General features: G+C 44.8%; 1 protein-coding gene across 6 annotated transcripts in view; it reads right to left on the bottom strand.

Annotated features, from left to right (window-relative positions):
- Positions 1 to 5,064: 5,064 nt before the first annotated feature.
- The window catches only part of SDK1 (sidekick cell adhesion molecule 1), a 396,182-nt gene continuing 384,213 nt past the window's right edge, over positions 5,065 to 17,033 (bottom strand). For all 6 annotated transcript variants that reach the window (XM_032703881.1, XM_032703884.1, XM_032703882.1 and 3 more), the window contains 3 exons: positions 16,909 to 17,029; positions 16,560 to 16,689; positions 5,065 to 9,896 (listed from right to left, as the gene is read on the bottom strand). In XM_032703881.1, the coding sequence (XP_032559772.1) occupies positions 9,624 to 9,896; positions 16,560 to 16,689; positions 16,909 to 17,029 (524 nt within the window). In that variant the 3' untranslated portion in view covers positions 5,065 to 9,623. The remainder of the gene's footprint in view (positions 9,897 to 16,559; positions 16,690 to 16,908; positions 17,030 to 17,033) is intronic.

Here is a 17,033-nt window from a genome sequence, read left to right as displayed (position 1 = left end):
CTGAGACCCATCCCCCTTTCAATCCTCTATAATTTCTAAGCAAGGATGGAAAATTATAAGCCACAGCCAGTGTTACAGTATAGAACCAATTACAGAAAGCACGGAGGGGGCAGTGCTTTGTGCATTCTCTGCTCATACTTGGATACCAGATCCTTCAAGGACAGCTTCTCCTTTGCCTGTCTCACATTGTACCAGAACAGAACTTCTCTGCCTTTTTAGACCTCCCAGCTGGTAGCTTGGTCTCACCAGACAAGGCAGCCAGTGCTTTCCAGAAAGCATCATTGCATCATTTGCAATGACCTCAATTTCTGCCGAGCCACTTCCAAACCAAGAAGTCAAGCCAGAAAGAAACAAAAATCATGACATGACCCTGAAGACATCAGCTCTAAACACGTGACATACAGCCTTTTCTACCAGAATCCCCTTACCTCCAAACCCACCCTATCTCACGAGGACACATGTTAGAAACAGCCCAGTGAGCGTCATCTCTTTTAGAGCCAGGAACTCTGCTCAGCCAGACCTGGTGCTCAGAGCCACATTGCTGCCCAAGGGCAGAGTTTGGCCCATTGCTTCTGTCTCCAGTGCCTGGGTTCTGGATGTTTTTTCTGGACACATTCAGTGTATGGACTAAGGGCAGGGATGAAGCTGTTTGGCTCATGATTCATTCAGCATTGTGGACTCCCTGTCAGCGGCTGTTGGATGTGAGCCATCCCCAACATGTTCAGGCACCGTCCTTGAGAATCCAAGCAGGTATGGCAGGAGGCTTATCACTCAACCCCACGGGGAGGATTTCTCTATTGCAGCTAAAGCAGGCATTTGGCTGGTTGAATTAACCCTTGCTGGCTTCATGGAATGGGCTTCATTGAAAACGAGCATCTTTTTCTCACCTTTTAATTTCTTCTGTGGTGCGGAGACAGCTGTGGATCAATGAAAGTGTCTCCATCGATCACCCTGGATATTTTTTGATGGACAGAGGATTGAAATACTGAATCCTTCCTCTGCCATGGTGGGGCATAAAACATTTCCTAATTTCCACCAGGTTATGTGAGGTTTAATCCCAGAGGATACAGTCTACCAGCAGGTTAAGTCACGGTCTCATAAATCAATCTGAAAATTTGCCCTTATTCATCCCAAATTTTCCACAGTTCAGCATCTCCAATGACTCCCATTGTCCTGCTCCTCCCCTGCTCCCCACCTTTGGAGTGTTTGTATCAATTAGATAAGCCTTTACATACATAAAAAATAACTTAAAATTTAAAAAGAAAAGTTTGTATTTACAAGTTGAGCCTTGTACTGTTGGAATTAGACTCTAATTAGGTCAGTCATGTTCCCCTGGTAGGGTAAGAATGATAGTGCTGGAAAACAGACAATTTATAAAGACCCAAAAATAACTCATCCTGCTGTTTTGTAAGAAAGATGTGTTTTCTTCGCCCTGTGCTGAGGACATTTGCAATCAAGGCCACTTGGGCACAGTGATACCAGCCACAGACTGCAGCTTGGTCCCACAGGCAAAGCTGGCCTGTGCCTCAATTTCCTCCTACCAAAGGCGGGATATTAATCCTTCCCAATCTGACAGGGCTCTGGTGAGGTCACTTGTGCTTGTAAGGCATTTTGTCACTCTTGGCATGAGGCCCCAGACCATATTACACATGCTACTTTTTTTTTTTTTTTCAAACTTGCCTTTTAGCCTTATCTACACCTTCTGTCAAGTGCACAAAGGGCACAAACTCAAGATTAGCAAAGCTCAGGGTGAAGAACAAGTCCGTGGCTTTGCCACTGCTGCTTTTCCAGGGTGGGGACAGGTGCACAGAACCCCTTGGAAGTTGCACAATGCAGGGAATTACCTTTGAATGACACCCTGGGCGTCGGTCGCTTCTTCCTCTGAACACATTTTTGTCACACAACCCTGGTTTGCAGTTTCCTTGTTTCTCCACACATGGCTGCAGGTCCTCTGATGCCACAAGACTTCACAGGTTTCAGCGCCAGTGACAAATTTGCCTTGTAAAACCTCAAAGAATGACTTCACATGTCTGATTTAGGATTATCCTACCTTGTTAACAAATGGTGATGAACATGCCAACTGCTAGTTAATGAAGGTCTCAACCTGCCTGGGAAGTCAGCGGCCACACCAACTTGGCTTGGAGGGACGTGCCCAGCATTCCCAAGTAAACAAGACAGCAAAGCTAAAGAACTCCTGGGGCACAGTGGAAGTGAACAAAAACCCAATAAAAACACATGTTCACACGAAGTTCCTTTTGATTTTGTGGGAAATGCAGGTCTGAAATGAAAATAATTAGTGAGGCAAGAGGAGGAGAGGAAAAATAATAAAAAACAAGAGGCAGGCTTAAAAAAGAAAAAGAAAATAAAAGCAGCAAGGAGAAAAATAAATAACCCTGGAGCAAAAACGCAGAGGGGAAAAAGAGGGAACAAAAGAGACAAATAGCAGGAAAAGGATCAGTAATGAAAGCCCAGATTACTTGATTCAGTCAAGCCACTGCTTGTGCTGTTCAGGGCAGGGCGGGAAGCCAATCTGTTTTCTCTGGTATTGTTTAGGCTACAAATGCTGTGGCAGATTTCCCATCCACTCCCATGTTTAAGTCCATGCTCCAATCCCAGCCACAAAAACATGTGTGGAGGAAACGAGCCCTGAGAAGAGTAAGTAAGGGCTGGAAGCTGGAGGATGATACATTTTGGAGCTGAATGGCCTCAAAAAAGCACTTCTGCATCTTATGGCAATTTTGCAGAATAATGTCTCGTTCACGAAATGCTGTGGCGGGAGGATTTTCATCTTCAAAATGGGTACAGTGATACCTCTGGGTTATTACAAGCTCCCAGCCGCAGAGGACTGCCTGTATTTACACAACACTGCATTATTTATAGTATCCCTTTCAGGAGCAGGAGAATATGAATTCTTTCCTTCACAGTTTGACTTTTTTTTCCTTCTCTTCTCCCATTTGGAAAGCATTGATTTCTCGCCCTCATTTCTCCCACCAGAGCTGTAGCTGACCTGACTGAGTTTAGTTTACTTCTCTAGGCCAGATGCTCAGTGGGTGAAAAGCACAACCACCCACCCTGGAATAACAGAGCTGCCCTGATTTCCCCCAGCTGGGATCTGGTCCTGCCTCCCCAACATCTGCACATTTGTGGGAACTGATTAAAGGCTGCTACAACACTGCAGAGGAGGACAAATATTATTTGCAAGGGGACAAAGGCAATAAAAGTGCTGGCCTCATGACTTTCTGTTTCTAAGTGGATTCTGACTCTCTCATATTAAGGATCTGGAAAAAGTTTATCACTGCAAAATAATAAAATATTTAAAGCTGATCAAATTTTGGGTGGAAACTATTTGAGAGTGTCAGTTTAGCTGAGAAGCAGCAGGAGTTATAAGATTTTACAGACCAGAACAAACAGTGAGGAATTTCAGCCTGTTATATTTTCACTGTCCTGAGCTGTTAACTCGTGAGCACACTGGCAAGGCACCCAGAAACTTCTTCAATAACAGAACAGTCTAGAAAAGTACTTTTTTCCCTTCCACAAAATAAATGTACCAAGGACACAGCGGTTTCAAAAAGGGTTTCTTTTAATCAGAAGCAAGTTTGCAAAAGAAGAAGTAACTTTCTCATATAAAATAGTGGAGTGGTGAAGGTGAGGCTAACAAGAGGTGTGGAACAAAAATCCAGGGTGAATCTCCAAGGAGACACTGAATTAAAAGCAACGATCCGATAACTGCAGTACACGGAGAGTAACTCAAACACAGCTGTGTAAGGTGGTCCTACCCCTAAACTGACAGCAGATCCCAAACCAAAGGACGGACTCCATCCCAAGAGTGGCAAAGTGACCAGCTACAAACCATAATATAGGGCTCTTGCACCTCTCTGCTACCTGAGAGCTCCCACTGCACCGTGACAGGTCCCAGCACTGCCCAGGGGTGTAATGGCATCGAAGGGGGAGCGCTGGTGGCACTTTCCGGGTGCCCCAACTGCAGAACGCCACCATTCCATGGTAGCAGAAATGCCCAGATCTAGAGATTTGGACATAAATGGGAAAACACTTTGACATAAAGCTCTGCAACCCCCATTCCTGTCTCTATATCCAGTGATTCAAGCCCCAAGAAAGTGCACAGTGATCAAACAGCATCGGAGTAATGAATTTCCTGCCAAGCCTTGAGGCCCCAAGGCCATTTAAAGTGGGCAGGTGGCAGCTTGGAGAAGATAAAAGTCTGAGTCAGAGCCTGAATCTCAAGTGCTAATGGTATTTCACTCCTTGTTCAAACATATCTCACCTGTCCCACTGTTCTGTGTGTGCTTATCTGCTGTGGCTCTCTGCTACCAGGGCACAGCAAACTTTACACCTTCACAAAGTGCAAGCCAGCTTTGTTTGTCTGGGGGGCCTGGGGGAGGAGAAAAGGAGTACAGAAATACAAAGAACCCAAGGGACTGGAAGTGTTCAAGGCCAGGCTGGACAGGGCTTTGAGCAACCTGGTCTAGTGGAAGGTGTCTGTGTCCATTGCAGGGGCATTCAAATGAGATGATCTTTAAGGTCCCTTCCAACCCAAACCATTCTAGGATTCTATGACTTGTCAGGTGGAGCCATTTCAGACCCAACATGTTCAGTGCTCCTAAATCCAGGGGTAGTTTCTATAAGAAGGTTTCAATGGGTACTGTACAAACAACCACATCATCACACTTGGGGCTGTGTCTAAATGCCACACCAACACACCCTCCCCACCTCTAGTAATGCCATGATGATGTGTGGATTCCACACGAGCTGGCAAAAACCTATAAAAACAACCTAGGGAATGTGACTGAACTAGCAGGAACTCCAGGCTGAGGGAAGCTGTTTGCAGTATAACCTGCCCATGTACCAGATGTTCTGTGATGCTTTTCCTCTCCAAATATCACCCCTCACTGTGCGTGTGCCCTTCTGGCTGCTACTGATACAGGAGATCAGTAAAGAAAGGAGGTCTTGGCATCATGGGCAGTCTTACATGTCCCAGGTTTCTAGACTTCAGGATTTCTAATGACTCTGCCAAAGGTTATCTTTCCTTCTGGTGGTTTGTGTTTGTTTTTTTTTTTTTTTTAAAGTTTCCCGACAAATTCCTTTTTTAAAAGGATTTTTCTCAAACAAGTTGCCTGCTTATCTGAAAGCAGTGAGTGGGAAAAGACATCGGTGCTCTGTATGTATAAACGTATCTCTCTCCTCCCTTTTTGGAAAGCAGATTGGATAATCTTTGGATGACCCAATGGATTTCTTGAGAGAAGCAATGACAAAGATAATAAATGTATCTCCATGTCAAGACAGGCTTTGATATTTAGTCTAAACAATTGCTACAGCAGTTTCTGGCAGAGACTTGGGTATAAGTAGGAAAAATGAGATCTTGGCCCATCTGCAAAACATCACTGGTTTTAACACTCAAAATGAAGAGGAAAAAATCCTTTTGGGTAATAGTTTTGTTCTGTTTTGGGGTTTTTTTTGGGTATGTTTTTCTTTCTTCTCTCCAGCAATGCCAACTTCTAGTAAAAGTGGGATTGCTGGCCACAGTGTGATTCCTTAAGTAAACGCTGATGAAACCCTTTGCTCTGTGCTCTCACCTCTCCCTGCCCTCCCCACGAAGGCATTTCTGACTCCCAGGGTAGGGCAAAAGAGACTGCCAGAGATGAAAGCAAGAGAGTGCCCTCTCCTGTCCCTTGTCACCGCTGCCACTTGCACCCACAGCGCTGGCCCTGCACCAGCATCGGAGCATGAAAAGGTGGGAATGGAAAACACTCCAGCCAAGGGTGTGGGCTGTGGTGGGAACACACCAAGTCTGATATGGAGTACTGAGGGATAAAATGCTCCACTTGGAGTGGGCTGGAACAGTACAGCTCCTCCACGTGGTGCACTTTTGCACGTGATTTATGACAGGGACAAGGTGCTGGGAGCACTGCTGACAGCGGTGGTTGGTGTTGTCTCAGCCCTGGGAGAGGGTGAAGACTTGGGCACTTTTTTCCTGCAGGAAATTGGATACTGCTATGGCTATTGCATGAAAAACAAGCTCCTGTTAAACTGTTTGCTGAAATGTCTCCCTTGGCCATTTCATGATGCTGTTTTTACTTTTTAGTAACAGCCATCAAGAGACCTGAGAAAGGGGAAGGTAAATAAATAAATAAAAATAAACCATCCTAAGAATGCGTTTTAAATATAAGCCTTCATTTTTCAAGACTGTTCCAAACAGGAAGATGGAAATGGAAGTGGATTTGATGGGTGAAGTTACTGGAACATGACAACTAATGTTTAAAAGTCGTATTTCAAGGCTGCAATTCCCAAAGATTGCAGCTGTGAAATAGAGCTTTCTTGCTAACTGATGGAGTGTGTCCTTCCAGATAAAACAATTTACCTGATATCTGAAGTAAATAAAACCTACCCATTAACCATATTTTACAAGTACAGCACATCAGCAAGGAGACATAGGCATCATCCATGTAGCTACCCAGGATCCCGGGCAGCAGAACACTTGTCCTGTGCTCAGCTCAGGGCTGAGCAGGGCACTGCACCTCCACACTCTGCAACTGCCTATTGAAAATAAACCCCCATGTCAGAACAGCCAACTCCTAAACAAAACATAACCGAGAGCAACAACAATGTGGACGAGAATGGAACAGAAACACCATCGTTTGGATCAACAGGTCCTAAAGGAATCACACGTAACCTGTTATTTCGGCAGCAGTCAGAAGAAAAGAGCCATACAGCCAACTCAGCAGGTCCTCAGCAAGCTCAGGCTTTTTACTTGCAGCTGGTTCTGAGGAAAAAGGAACAGTCTCTTCTCCTTGCTTTGTATAGATAATGCTGCTCCCCATGTTGTCCTTCAGCAGAGCAGTGGCCACAGAGTCCACTTCCTTTACTCCCCATGGTTTTCTTGCTTTGTTTTTGCTCAATGTGGTATCAGATCAGCCCCAGGGAGTAACTGCACCTTACACCAATTCTGGTCTGGCAATATTCAGGAGATATGGAGCTACTCACACTATGCTTTCCTTTGGAGCAAACTCTTCAGTGTTTGATCTGCTTCCTACTAATCTGTATCCCTAAGTATTTAGTGGTCCTTGAAAGGCTCCTCCTGCAGCACTACCTCTCATACCTGTTGGATAAGCGCCATTAAAACTCCAAGAGCAATTGCACTGCTATGTCAAATGTATAAAACCAAGGCATTAAAATATGTAATCTGATGCACGAAATAACAAAGGAAAAAGAAAACGAAACAGAAAGCCACGTAGATAATTTTGTCTAAGAAACAAAAAACTCAGACTGCAAACAAATTTTGGCAGTTCAGTAATTAAAGCAAAGTCCATATGGCTTAAGAGAACAGTCAAAGTGCACAGAAGGCAGTGGGTTTTTTGTTTGCTTTGCATTCCTCTTCACAGCAAACTCCAAGTCATCCTCTTTGGAGCCCCTTCTCCATCCCACACACATCCTACCCAGGTGCAGAGAGGGGGATGACTCACAGGGTTTTGGCTTGAGCCCGTGTCTTTGTGCATCCCTTGCCATCTAATGAGCTGTGGATCATTATCCCAAACTCAAAAGCCCTTAAACACACCCACTGGAGTTTTTGGTTTTCGACTGTTTCTTTCTGGAGCCTTTGGAGAGGAACAGCAATCCAGTGCCAAAGCTATCCAGAATCTGCATGCACCAAGAGCAGCAGTGCTCAGAGGCAGTGCCAAAGAGTAAAAGCAGTTCTGAGATCCTTTGCCCTGTCCAAGAGGCACTGAAAGGTGACAGCAAGGCTGAGCTTGCCCTTGAACCTCAACTGTTCTGGTGAGGTGCCACCAGGATACTCCAACCAGGCCTCATGGGCAGGTTGGTTTCAACAACCTGCCTTGAAGACACCACCACCCCATGCCACAGATGTCCTGCATCCCCAGATGAGATAAAACAACATCCCTAGAGGACAGGGGCAATTTTCAACAGTAACAGTGCCCACATGTGCCCTGGTGGGACTTTAGCAAGCACCAGTTTTTCTGGCTGATCCGCCTGGAAGGAAATGCCAGATGCTGGAGTGGCAAGGACTCGCCTCCTTCCAAATTCACCTTTGAAACCCTTGCGATAAAAAGTCTGGTGAACCAGGACTGTTCAGGTCCAAGGGCTGGACTTGGATTCTGACAACTTCCTTCTGAGTGAATAACTTACTGCTAAAACATGAAAGACTCGGGAAAAAGATAGAAAATCAAAAAACAAAAAGTGAGCTGTACAAAAGGATCGAAGATAAACTAAAACTCCCCTCTCTTCTTTCCAAGGGCCACAGTTTCAAGTGCACAAACAGGCTGTAAACATGCACAAGGTAATTCATGACCCTAATGCCTGAAAAACCTGGTTAGCTTTATTTGGAGACATGTTGTTGCTTTTCCCAGATACGAAGCTGAAGAATCAATAAAAGGCACCTGTGGACACCAAAACTCTCCTAGTCTGTGTGATGTGTCTTTGTACTAAAAGAAATAAAATCAAACAAACCCTGCCACTGTGTACTTTTTCACAGACCAGTAAACAGGACTGCAGTGTCTGGGTGAGAAAGGATGCTCAACTTCTGTTGGCAGAGCAGGATAACTTTGATGATCAAACCCCTCATCAATTAGTAGACTCTCTAGCTTGTCACTGCAATTTTAATTGAAAGATTCCTCTGGCTTGCTGGGTTGTGTCCTCTGACTTTTAAAAAATGACTGATTCAAATGGTACACGCAGTCCACAGGGGAGGATTAGAGCCACGCCAAAAATAAACTGACCTTGCATCTGAATTCTTCCCATTTGCTTCACCCACCGCTGCCTACAGTGCTCTTTTGAGCCATCTTCTCTTCCAAAGGCCCTGGAGTTGGAATATTTAAAGAATGCAGCAGGTCCCATTTGAAGAAGAAAGAAAAGCAGGTCAGTAATTCAGTATAAACACACCAGTAGTGAGCTAGAGCAGACAGAGTGACACATCTGAGCCTATGTTGATCAGCCAGTGCTCCTAATTTGGGGAGCAGCAAGGAGAAGAGGAGAGAGGAGGTGTCTGCTTTTCACCTAAAAATTTGTCCCTTTTCTACGTTTTTCTACTTGACCTTGATGAAAGGGAAAAATTTAAAGAGGAAAAAAAACGAAGAAAAAAAAAAAAGAGTAGAGAAAAAGGAAGAAAAAGGAGCCTGGAAGGTTTTATGTTTTCTCTTCAAATCACATCACGAAGTCACTCATTGCATCTAGGGAATTCACCTGCTTGTTTGGGAACGGTGGGACAGAAGGAGGGGAGAGAAAGAAAGAGGGAAGAGAAGGGCATGGGAGCTGCTTCCTGAAGCAGTGTTACAAAAAGCAGTTAAAAAACCCCTACTATTCACAAGTGGTTAAAATCATCGCTTTTCAGAATTCCTTTCTGTCTTTTTCTTTTTTTTTTTTTTTTAAAACAAACGTTCAGCTCGTTCAGCTCCTTCTTTTTTTTTTTTTAGAGTTGATTGTCTTCAGGAAAAAAAAAAGAAACACCAACCCAGCCTCATGTGTGTTCCCATCCGTTTCTACCCTGATAGAGGAGTCACCCCCAGTTCACCGCCCCGGTCACGCGCACACAGTCCCTGCGATGGGTCCCCCCGGGTGTCACCCGTGGCTCGGCCGTGTCCCCCAGCCCCGGCTCAGACGAAGGAGGAGAACCCTGTCACTGGAGTCCGGGAGCCGGGCGCGGGCTGTCCCGTGGGGGTGTACACCCCTCCTGAGCTCTGTGTCGTGATGACAGTCTGGAAATAGGGTTCTGTCTCGCTGGCGGTGCACTCCTCGTATCTGTAGGACGCCGGGTGCTTCACCCCTTTCTGCTGCCGCTTCCACGAGTTGTAGTAGGTGGGGTCGCTCATGTAGTGGTTCACAAAGGAGTGCTTTGGCAACTCGTCCTCATAGTCTGAGTCCGTGACCTGGAGCACCAGGAAAAAATATAAGTAAATAATCGGTCATTAGCATCTACGGTTTATTTGTCCTGTTCCACTCTCAAAGAAATTAGAGGCAAGTTTAATATCAGCAGGTGACAAAAGGTATAATGTTAAGGGAGGATGGTTTGAAGTTCAGGTGTAATATAAGCTGGGCTGTAGAAAAGCACTGTGCTCTGGTTTAGCCAGACTTTGCTCCTAGATATCACCCTTGATGAACGCTGGTGACAAGCAATGCAGAGAAATCCCTTCTAATTCACTGCAAGATGGTGCAGCAGGAGCCAGGAGTTCCTATTTGGATACAAGATGCAGGAAAGTGTACAGATGCCACAGGGAAACCAAGAGCTTTTGATCACTATCGCTACTTCGAGCAATAATCAAAAATATTGCAATTAGAATTGAGCATCTCTCTTCTGATGCAAGGACAGCAAGAATGTCTCCCACATAAACCCACCTAGGTTGGCCAGATGGGCTGTTGCTTGTGGTAGCCAGACCAGGCCACCCGCACAGTACTCTGGGTGTGGCTTACCCTGTTAAGTATTGAAAATTAGTTATATAACTGAAAGGGAGTTAAGCAGAAATCAGATTTTTTTTTTTTTTTTACAGGCAAACAACTCCATCTGCATATTCCAGCTGATTATTGAAGGTACAAGGTGCACAACCAGCGGCGACAGAAGAAAGAGAATACAAAATCTGGAAAAGAAGAGCTGCCAGGCAGGAGGGGCTGCTTTCTTGGGATGAGTCAGACGCAGCTCTGTGTTCAGAGCGCATCTTACCCCTGAAACATTTATGCACGGTGGCTGGAGAGCTTCAAAGCTCATATCAATATCGAGCGGGAGCTCTATTGAGATGTAACCAGATAAGCTTTGTGCATCTGCCCCTCCTCTGAAGTGCTGCTGCTGTGATGCAGCTGGAGGAATCACAGAGGGCTTGTACATCTCTGCTGAGCACAGAGACCACGGCAAAGCCTTGGCCATGGTATCCAAGTGCACATTTTCCTTCTGTTCCCACTAACGTTCCCACCAATAACAGCCACATCCCATACAGCATGCTAACATCTATCCAGTCATTTCCATATCTCATGCCTTCCCTCAAAATCGCCAGTTCGAGCATGCAAAAGCATTTATTCCTTTTTTTTGCCCCCAACAATCTACACAGCCAATTCTAAAGGTAATTAAATATCAGAGTAGCAGCTGCCTAAGACATACAAGGGAGACAGGTAAGTGCAGCTCCTAACTGTTAGTTGCTGCAATTAGTTTCAAAAGGTTGGTATTGTTCTGATCTATGACACCACACAGCACACACACATCCTTCTTGATCGTCCTGCCACACAACTTGTCTCTTCTCCTCTAAAGCTCCTTTTTAATGGTCTCTGAAGAACAATCCTCAAATGCCTTACAAACCATCATTTGAAAAGGGCACAGCATCCATCATCCCACTTCTTTGCTTAGATAGCTGCTTCAGTACTATTTTGTGGCCATTTCCCAGCACAGAGGGTGATGGACAGAGCTGAGAAATTTTTCCCAGAGATTTCCAGAAGTCTGAGCAGAGCAGCTCTTTACAGCTTTGCAAAACTTCCCTTCCACTATTACCCAGGCTCCAGCTCTTTAGGAGTCATGGATGGTTTGATTTTTAAGAATGACAAGCTTCAGGTGCTTTGACATGTAATTACTAATACAACAAAGCCCTACCAGCATTTAATAATTATTCCAGAAGGAACTCAGCAAGTCTCTCTCCTAGAAGAACACTCCTTTGCACCAGCTGCCAGCTTTGGGAAGCCAACACCCAACTCCCTCCAAAGACCTTCCTGAACAGGTGGGTTTTGCAGCATTCCTGGAATATCCCCAGATTTGGACCACTTCACAGCCAGTGGGTGCAGAGAGCAGCTCCAGAGTCTTGGCACTGCTGGTGGGAACATGCTGCCAGCACTGCCCTGTCTGTTTTTGTAAGGGGCTCCAACAGGAGTGCTGCTGATGACCACAGATGTGGCAGCATGGCAGGGAATGGCAACAGAAGCTCAGGCAGGCTGGTCCTCAGCTGCAGACACAACCAACTTCACCAAAAGATCCTCAAACCCTGGTTCCCTCTGTACTCAGCAGGAAACAAGTTGTTGCACTTTGCATCAACCTACATCTCCAAACATTATGTTCTGTCTCCACAGTCTAATTTTAAGGTAAATGCCTGGGAAGCTGGGGATGATGTGGGCATCCAGAAGAAAAGTCTCTGCATCCTGAGCAGAGGCAAGTGGTTATAGATCACTCACCAGAAGCACCTAAAGATGTGAACCCCTTTGGCTATCGTGGATGTGCTCTCTCCATCAAAGGCACAAGGCTGCCACTGCCCTTGCCATGTCCTCTGACTCCTTCCCAATCCACCATCACTGACTCAGACACTTTCATCCACCCCTCAGGGAAACAACCCCCTGCTGAACAGATGGATCACAGCTCAGTTGAGCTGGAATAAGCATAAGGAGAAAAAACCCCACAAACTTCTAGTGACTCCTTATTGATCTTCCTGATGTCCCCAGAGACACACAGGAACATAAAGCCAACTAAAAGGCTGGAAGCTCTAAGGAGAAACGCAGAAAAGAAGCTGTATCCAGAAGAATGACACATGACTTTATAGGTATAATAGTACTGATGCAGACACTTGATTTCTGTCCATTGCTTGCAGAAAAATACTCACCCACAAAACTAATATAATTTCTGTACCTAAGCCAAGTTCTTTCAAGACTGCCAGAAGTCAACATAATAAAGAGGAGAAATACTTGGAATGCTTTTAGATGCTGCTGCTGCCTTTTGAAATACGGTGACACCTGGACGTGCCATGAACTGAAAGAAGGAATTTAAAAACAATACCACCTGCTGATAATTTGTCCACTAATTAGTCCATTATACCAACTGAAAGGAAACACTAATTTGGTGTAAATAAGGCCAGTGCCTTTCAGAAGCAAGTCTCATAAAACATATATAGCTGCACTAATTTCAGCCTTTTCACCATCATTAGCACTGATGCTGGAAAGGATAACCTGCCTTGTTAGTGTTGATACAACATGTTTTCTCTGTGTTTCCTTCAGAATAGGCAGGAACTGTCTATTCTGTCCATGTTTCTAAAGTATCTTCTAAGGTCTGCTCCAAGCAACACTCCAGTAACTACCCTTATCAGCAAGGAACTGACATTCCACAGCCCCGATGAAAATCAAGGAGAAGCAAGATAAACCTGTTTAGCATGACAATACAGTCAGCTTATACTAGAGGATTACTTTTTAGTGGTTTTTAAACTATTGAGTAAATAGAAATGCTGCAGGGCTTTTTGCTTTGTTTTGTTTCCTCCTTTCCGTGTGACTGTGACTGTGTTACCTTGGAAACCTCCATAGGCTGGAGCGTGATTGGGTGTTCGATGACATTACAGACTGTCAACTAAAGGTACAGGGATGGCTATGAAACAACAAATACAGAAAACGAGAGGCTATTCAGGTATATTATTGATAGCACAAAATGCACAAGTGCTGTTCAGAGGCAAGTCAGCGACCAGAGTTGGCTGCCTTAGTTCAAAATATACTTTTTTAAAGTGACTGCAAAAGAAACAATCTTATCAGATTACTTCTAAAAATGTAGATGGCAGCAGTTTCTTTTGGTTGACCTGAAATGAATATGGTGTAAAAGAGACAAGGTAACCTAATATGCAAAAAGATTTCTCTGGACACAGGAGCCCCTGCTTATTTTATGTGTCCCCTGCAGCTGGTTTCTACATGGTGCTCAACTTGTCAAAATCGCTGGAGAACTTTACTGGAAACAAGTTAAACCATAATCCCTGTGAAGTGTTAAGTGGAAATTTGTAACATCTTCCTACAGAGCTGAGAAAGCAAAAGCCATTTAGACTGCAGAGAGCAGTGGGAACACCAGAGCATCGCCAGCATTCTGCCCTGACTGATAACCTGTGTGAGAATATTTTCTCCTGGAAACAGTTTTTGGGAGACCACAAGGACACATGAGAACACATAAACATGCACCACCTTCCCCTCTCCTTCTGCAAAACTACTCTTCCATGGCTGGATGACATCGCAGATATATCATCAAATTTCTGTACATGGTGAACACCAAATTTCTTCAGATTATCTGTCCAGGGCCTTGTCCACTTGACTCATTAACTAAAAGCCTATTATTATTAATCACTTAGAAATTACACTCATAGCAGTCTCTTGCTCCATACCTGCCAATTAAACTTCTTTAACCTCATTAACATTACTGGTGCTTGGCTTTCATGACATGGAGTAAGTTAACCACTTGATTTATGAATATTAAGAGTCCTACTTGATTTCCTCAATGTTTCTCTCTGGCTCTCCTCTTCAGGAGGGAGCTCAGAGGAACGCTCCCAGGCAGCTGTGTTTTAAGTGCAGTCAGTCAGACTAAGAGTTTCTCACAGACTTCTTCATGTTCAGTAAACCCCATGTGACTTGAAGCCAGTGAACTTCTTTCTTTTCCATAAAAATTCTTGACACCTCAGGCAAGAGGCGTAAGACTAAGCAGTAACACGACGACATGTGGATTGAAAGCAAAAGCACAGTTTTTGGCCCTGCCTGCCCTTATGTGCATCATATTAAGTGGAATTTGAGAACCATGCACAGATGTTTTAGAGGAAAACAGCATCAGCACTCTTTGTTGCAGAGGACCAAAACTAGGTAGAGCTCTTATATAAAAAGATATCTTTAACTCTTCATATAAAGGCAAACATTTCTGCCTGCTAGGAGAGATGGAAATTCTGGAACTATTGGAAACCAGAGCTTGTCTGTTACAATCTCCTTTGAGAACAGAAACAAAAAGAAAATAAAAGACAAACAGGAAGAGCTAATAGGTACAGGAACACTTGAAAAGAGTGTGGTCAATCATCTATATCCACCTCTGCCCCAACCCACCCTCACCTCCTGTGTGTACCCACCAATATAAACAGCATTTTCAGGCTGATCAAAAGGCAGCATCTCCTATTGCTACCTCTACTGGGAGCATATTAACATTTCATGACTAAAAGCACTCCCCACCACAAAAAAACCAGCATCAAAGACATTATACAGACAGGCTGCATATCTAAGCCCCAAGGAAAAACAGGAGGCATATTTTGTGCACATACTCACATGCACACCCAGATTCAAAAAACCACCAGAGTCTCAACTGAGACCTTCAGGCTCAACAGCAACTCACAGTAAATAAACAATATTAATAATAGCCTGAGAAGAAAACCACCCAAATCACTTCCTTCTCTGCTGTACAAACAGTGCACATAGGAGGCATAATGACACCCTGCAAGGAGACTTTTGCACATTACCAGGAAATACCACATGGGACATTGAAATTAATGTCAAAAGGTGCCGGTGCTAAATTCACGACCATGCTCAGCAAACTGTTTTAATGACAGGTTTAATGCTGGGCTGTTACAGTGACATGACCAAAGCTCTATGGGTTTAATCTGGAGGGTAATGCTTGTGCATTGCAGAGACAGCAGCTTGAGCTCCACCAAGGAGAGCTGCCTTCATGACGGGTCGGCCACAGGGCAGCACAAAGCAGCAGGCTGTCTGTGGTAATTAGCAGGAGGTGAGAGCTAGGTAGCCAGGAAAAGCAGCTGTAGCTGCAGGTGCAGAAAAACTACAGATGAAAACTGTCATCTTCTTTCACTACTTGCTGCTCTTGATTTATTCTTGCTAGAAGGGTCACGTTTGGAGTGGTTTGGCCCACTGCTCGCTTCTTGCGCTGTCAGTTCAGATTCGTCAGGATCTCAGCTGACAACGTGTGATTTTAGAGACAGATTTACCTTTCTGGATATCCTTTGAAGTCTGTCTATTCACCCCTGGCCACTGTTGGACTTTCACAGACAAGAAGCATTTTGTTCCTTCTTCCAGGGAATATGGGACACAAGAGGGAGCACAGCCAGATGGATAATGCTGGCACGCACCCACCTTCCTTGGAGAACAGAGTCTAAAGGCAACCTGAGCATAAGGCTGAGGTGTCCAGAAAGCTGAATGCTGGGCTCTCACAGCTATGGGGCCATGTGCTCCCTGGCAAGTTACTCATTCCCCACTGATTCCCCCTGTCACTGAGGCAGTGGTTATCACCACTCAGACTGCTCTTCTGAATCATGGGGTTTGCTGTAGCTGTCTATAAAACAGGCACTGTGAACTTCAAACCACAGCTCCTACTTCAGTCCAACAATCCAAAACTCATCTCACCTTTAACCTCATCCAGACAGTAGCTGGTTATTTTGCAGTGTCTATGCCTTTTCCCAAAAGTGCTCCAAGTTTGCAGCCCACAGGCAGAAGAGGATGTTCAGTCCCTTCCAGAGAGGTCAGCATACACAGTCTGACTGACTGCACTTATCTTTCTACCTGACCCTGGAAAACTGAATATCTGCTAAGGCCAGGTTTGGAATCTGCCCTGGCTGGGTCCTGCTTGTTATTCTTTCCTTAGATATTTTAATTTTAATTTAATTTTTTTGTGATGAAAAGAGCCCAGTGGACATTTTAAAGGCCCTAAGACAGGCAAACAGTGACCACACAGTACGGTGCAGGTATAGGACTGGGACTTCAAAGACTTGCCAGGATTCAGCAGGGTTATCTGCAGTGACTGGGCAATACTTGGTGAGGCAAAGGGAAATCCTCACCTCTGACTCCGACACTTCCAAGGGCTTCTCGTTGAGGCCCAAGCCCTCGGTCAGCACAGCTCCATTGTACTTGTTGCAGATGTCCTCATCAGAGTAGTGCAGCCCCCCTGGGCTTGGGCGAGGAGGAGACCTAGGAAATGCAACACTGAGTGTATGGGATGCTGTCATTTCTCTGGAATGACACAATTAAATCATGCTTAGAAGCCAGAATCACAGCCTGAGACAGAGACTTGGGCGTTAGTCCTCCTTAGATTCTCCAGACAACAGTCTCTCCTCTTTGCCTATTTAACAGTTGCTTGAAGCTACATAAAAAGCCATTTCCAAAAGCATGGCATTCCCAGCTTCTTACCTGGTTCCATTTTTCTTTGAGAAGGTGCTCTTGATGTTCAGGTGTCTGCTGTTGAGCTCCAGAGCAGTGAAGCCTCCGTTATCCAGGGTGACTGACTCTTCTACATTGGAGATGGTTTTACCTAG

This window comes from Chiroxiphia lanceolata, chromosome 16, assembly GCF_009829145.1.
Source record: "Chiroxiphia lanceolata isolate bChiLan1 chromosome 16, bChiLan1.pri, whole genome shotgun sequence".
Lineage (NCBI taxonomy): Eukaryota > Metazoa > Chordata > Aves > Passeriformes > Pipridae > Chiroxiphia > Chiroxiphia lanceolata.
The sequence above is the reverse complement of the archived record's forward strand: the minus strand, read 5'-3'. Positions and strand labels throughout refer to the sequence as shown.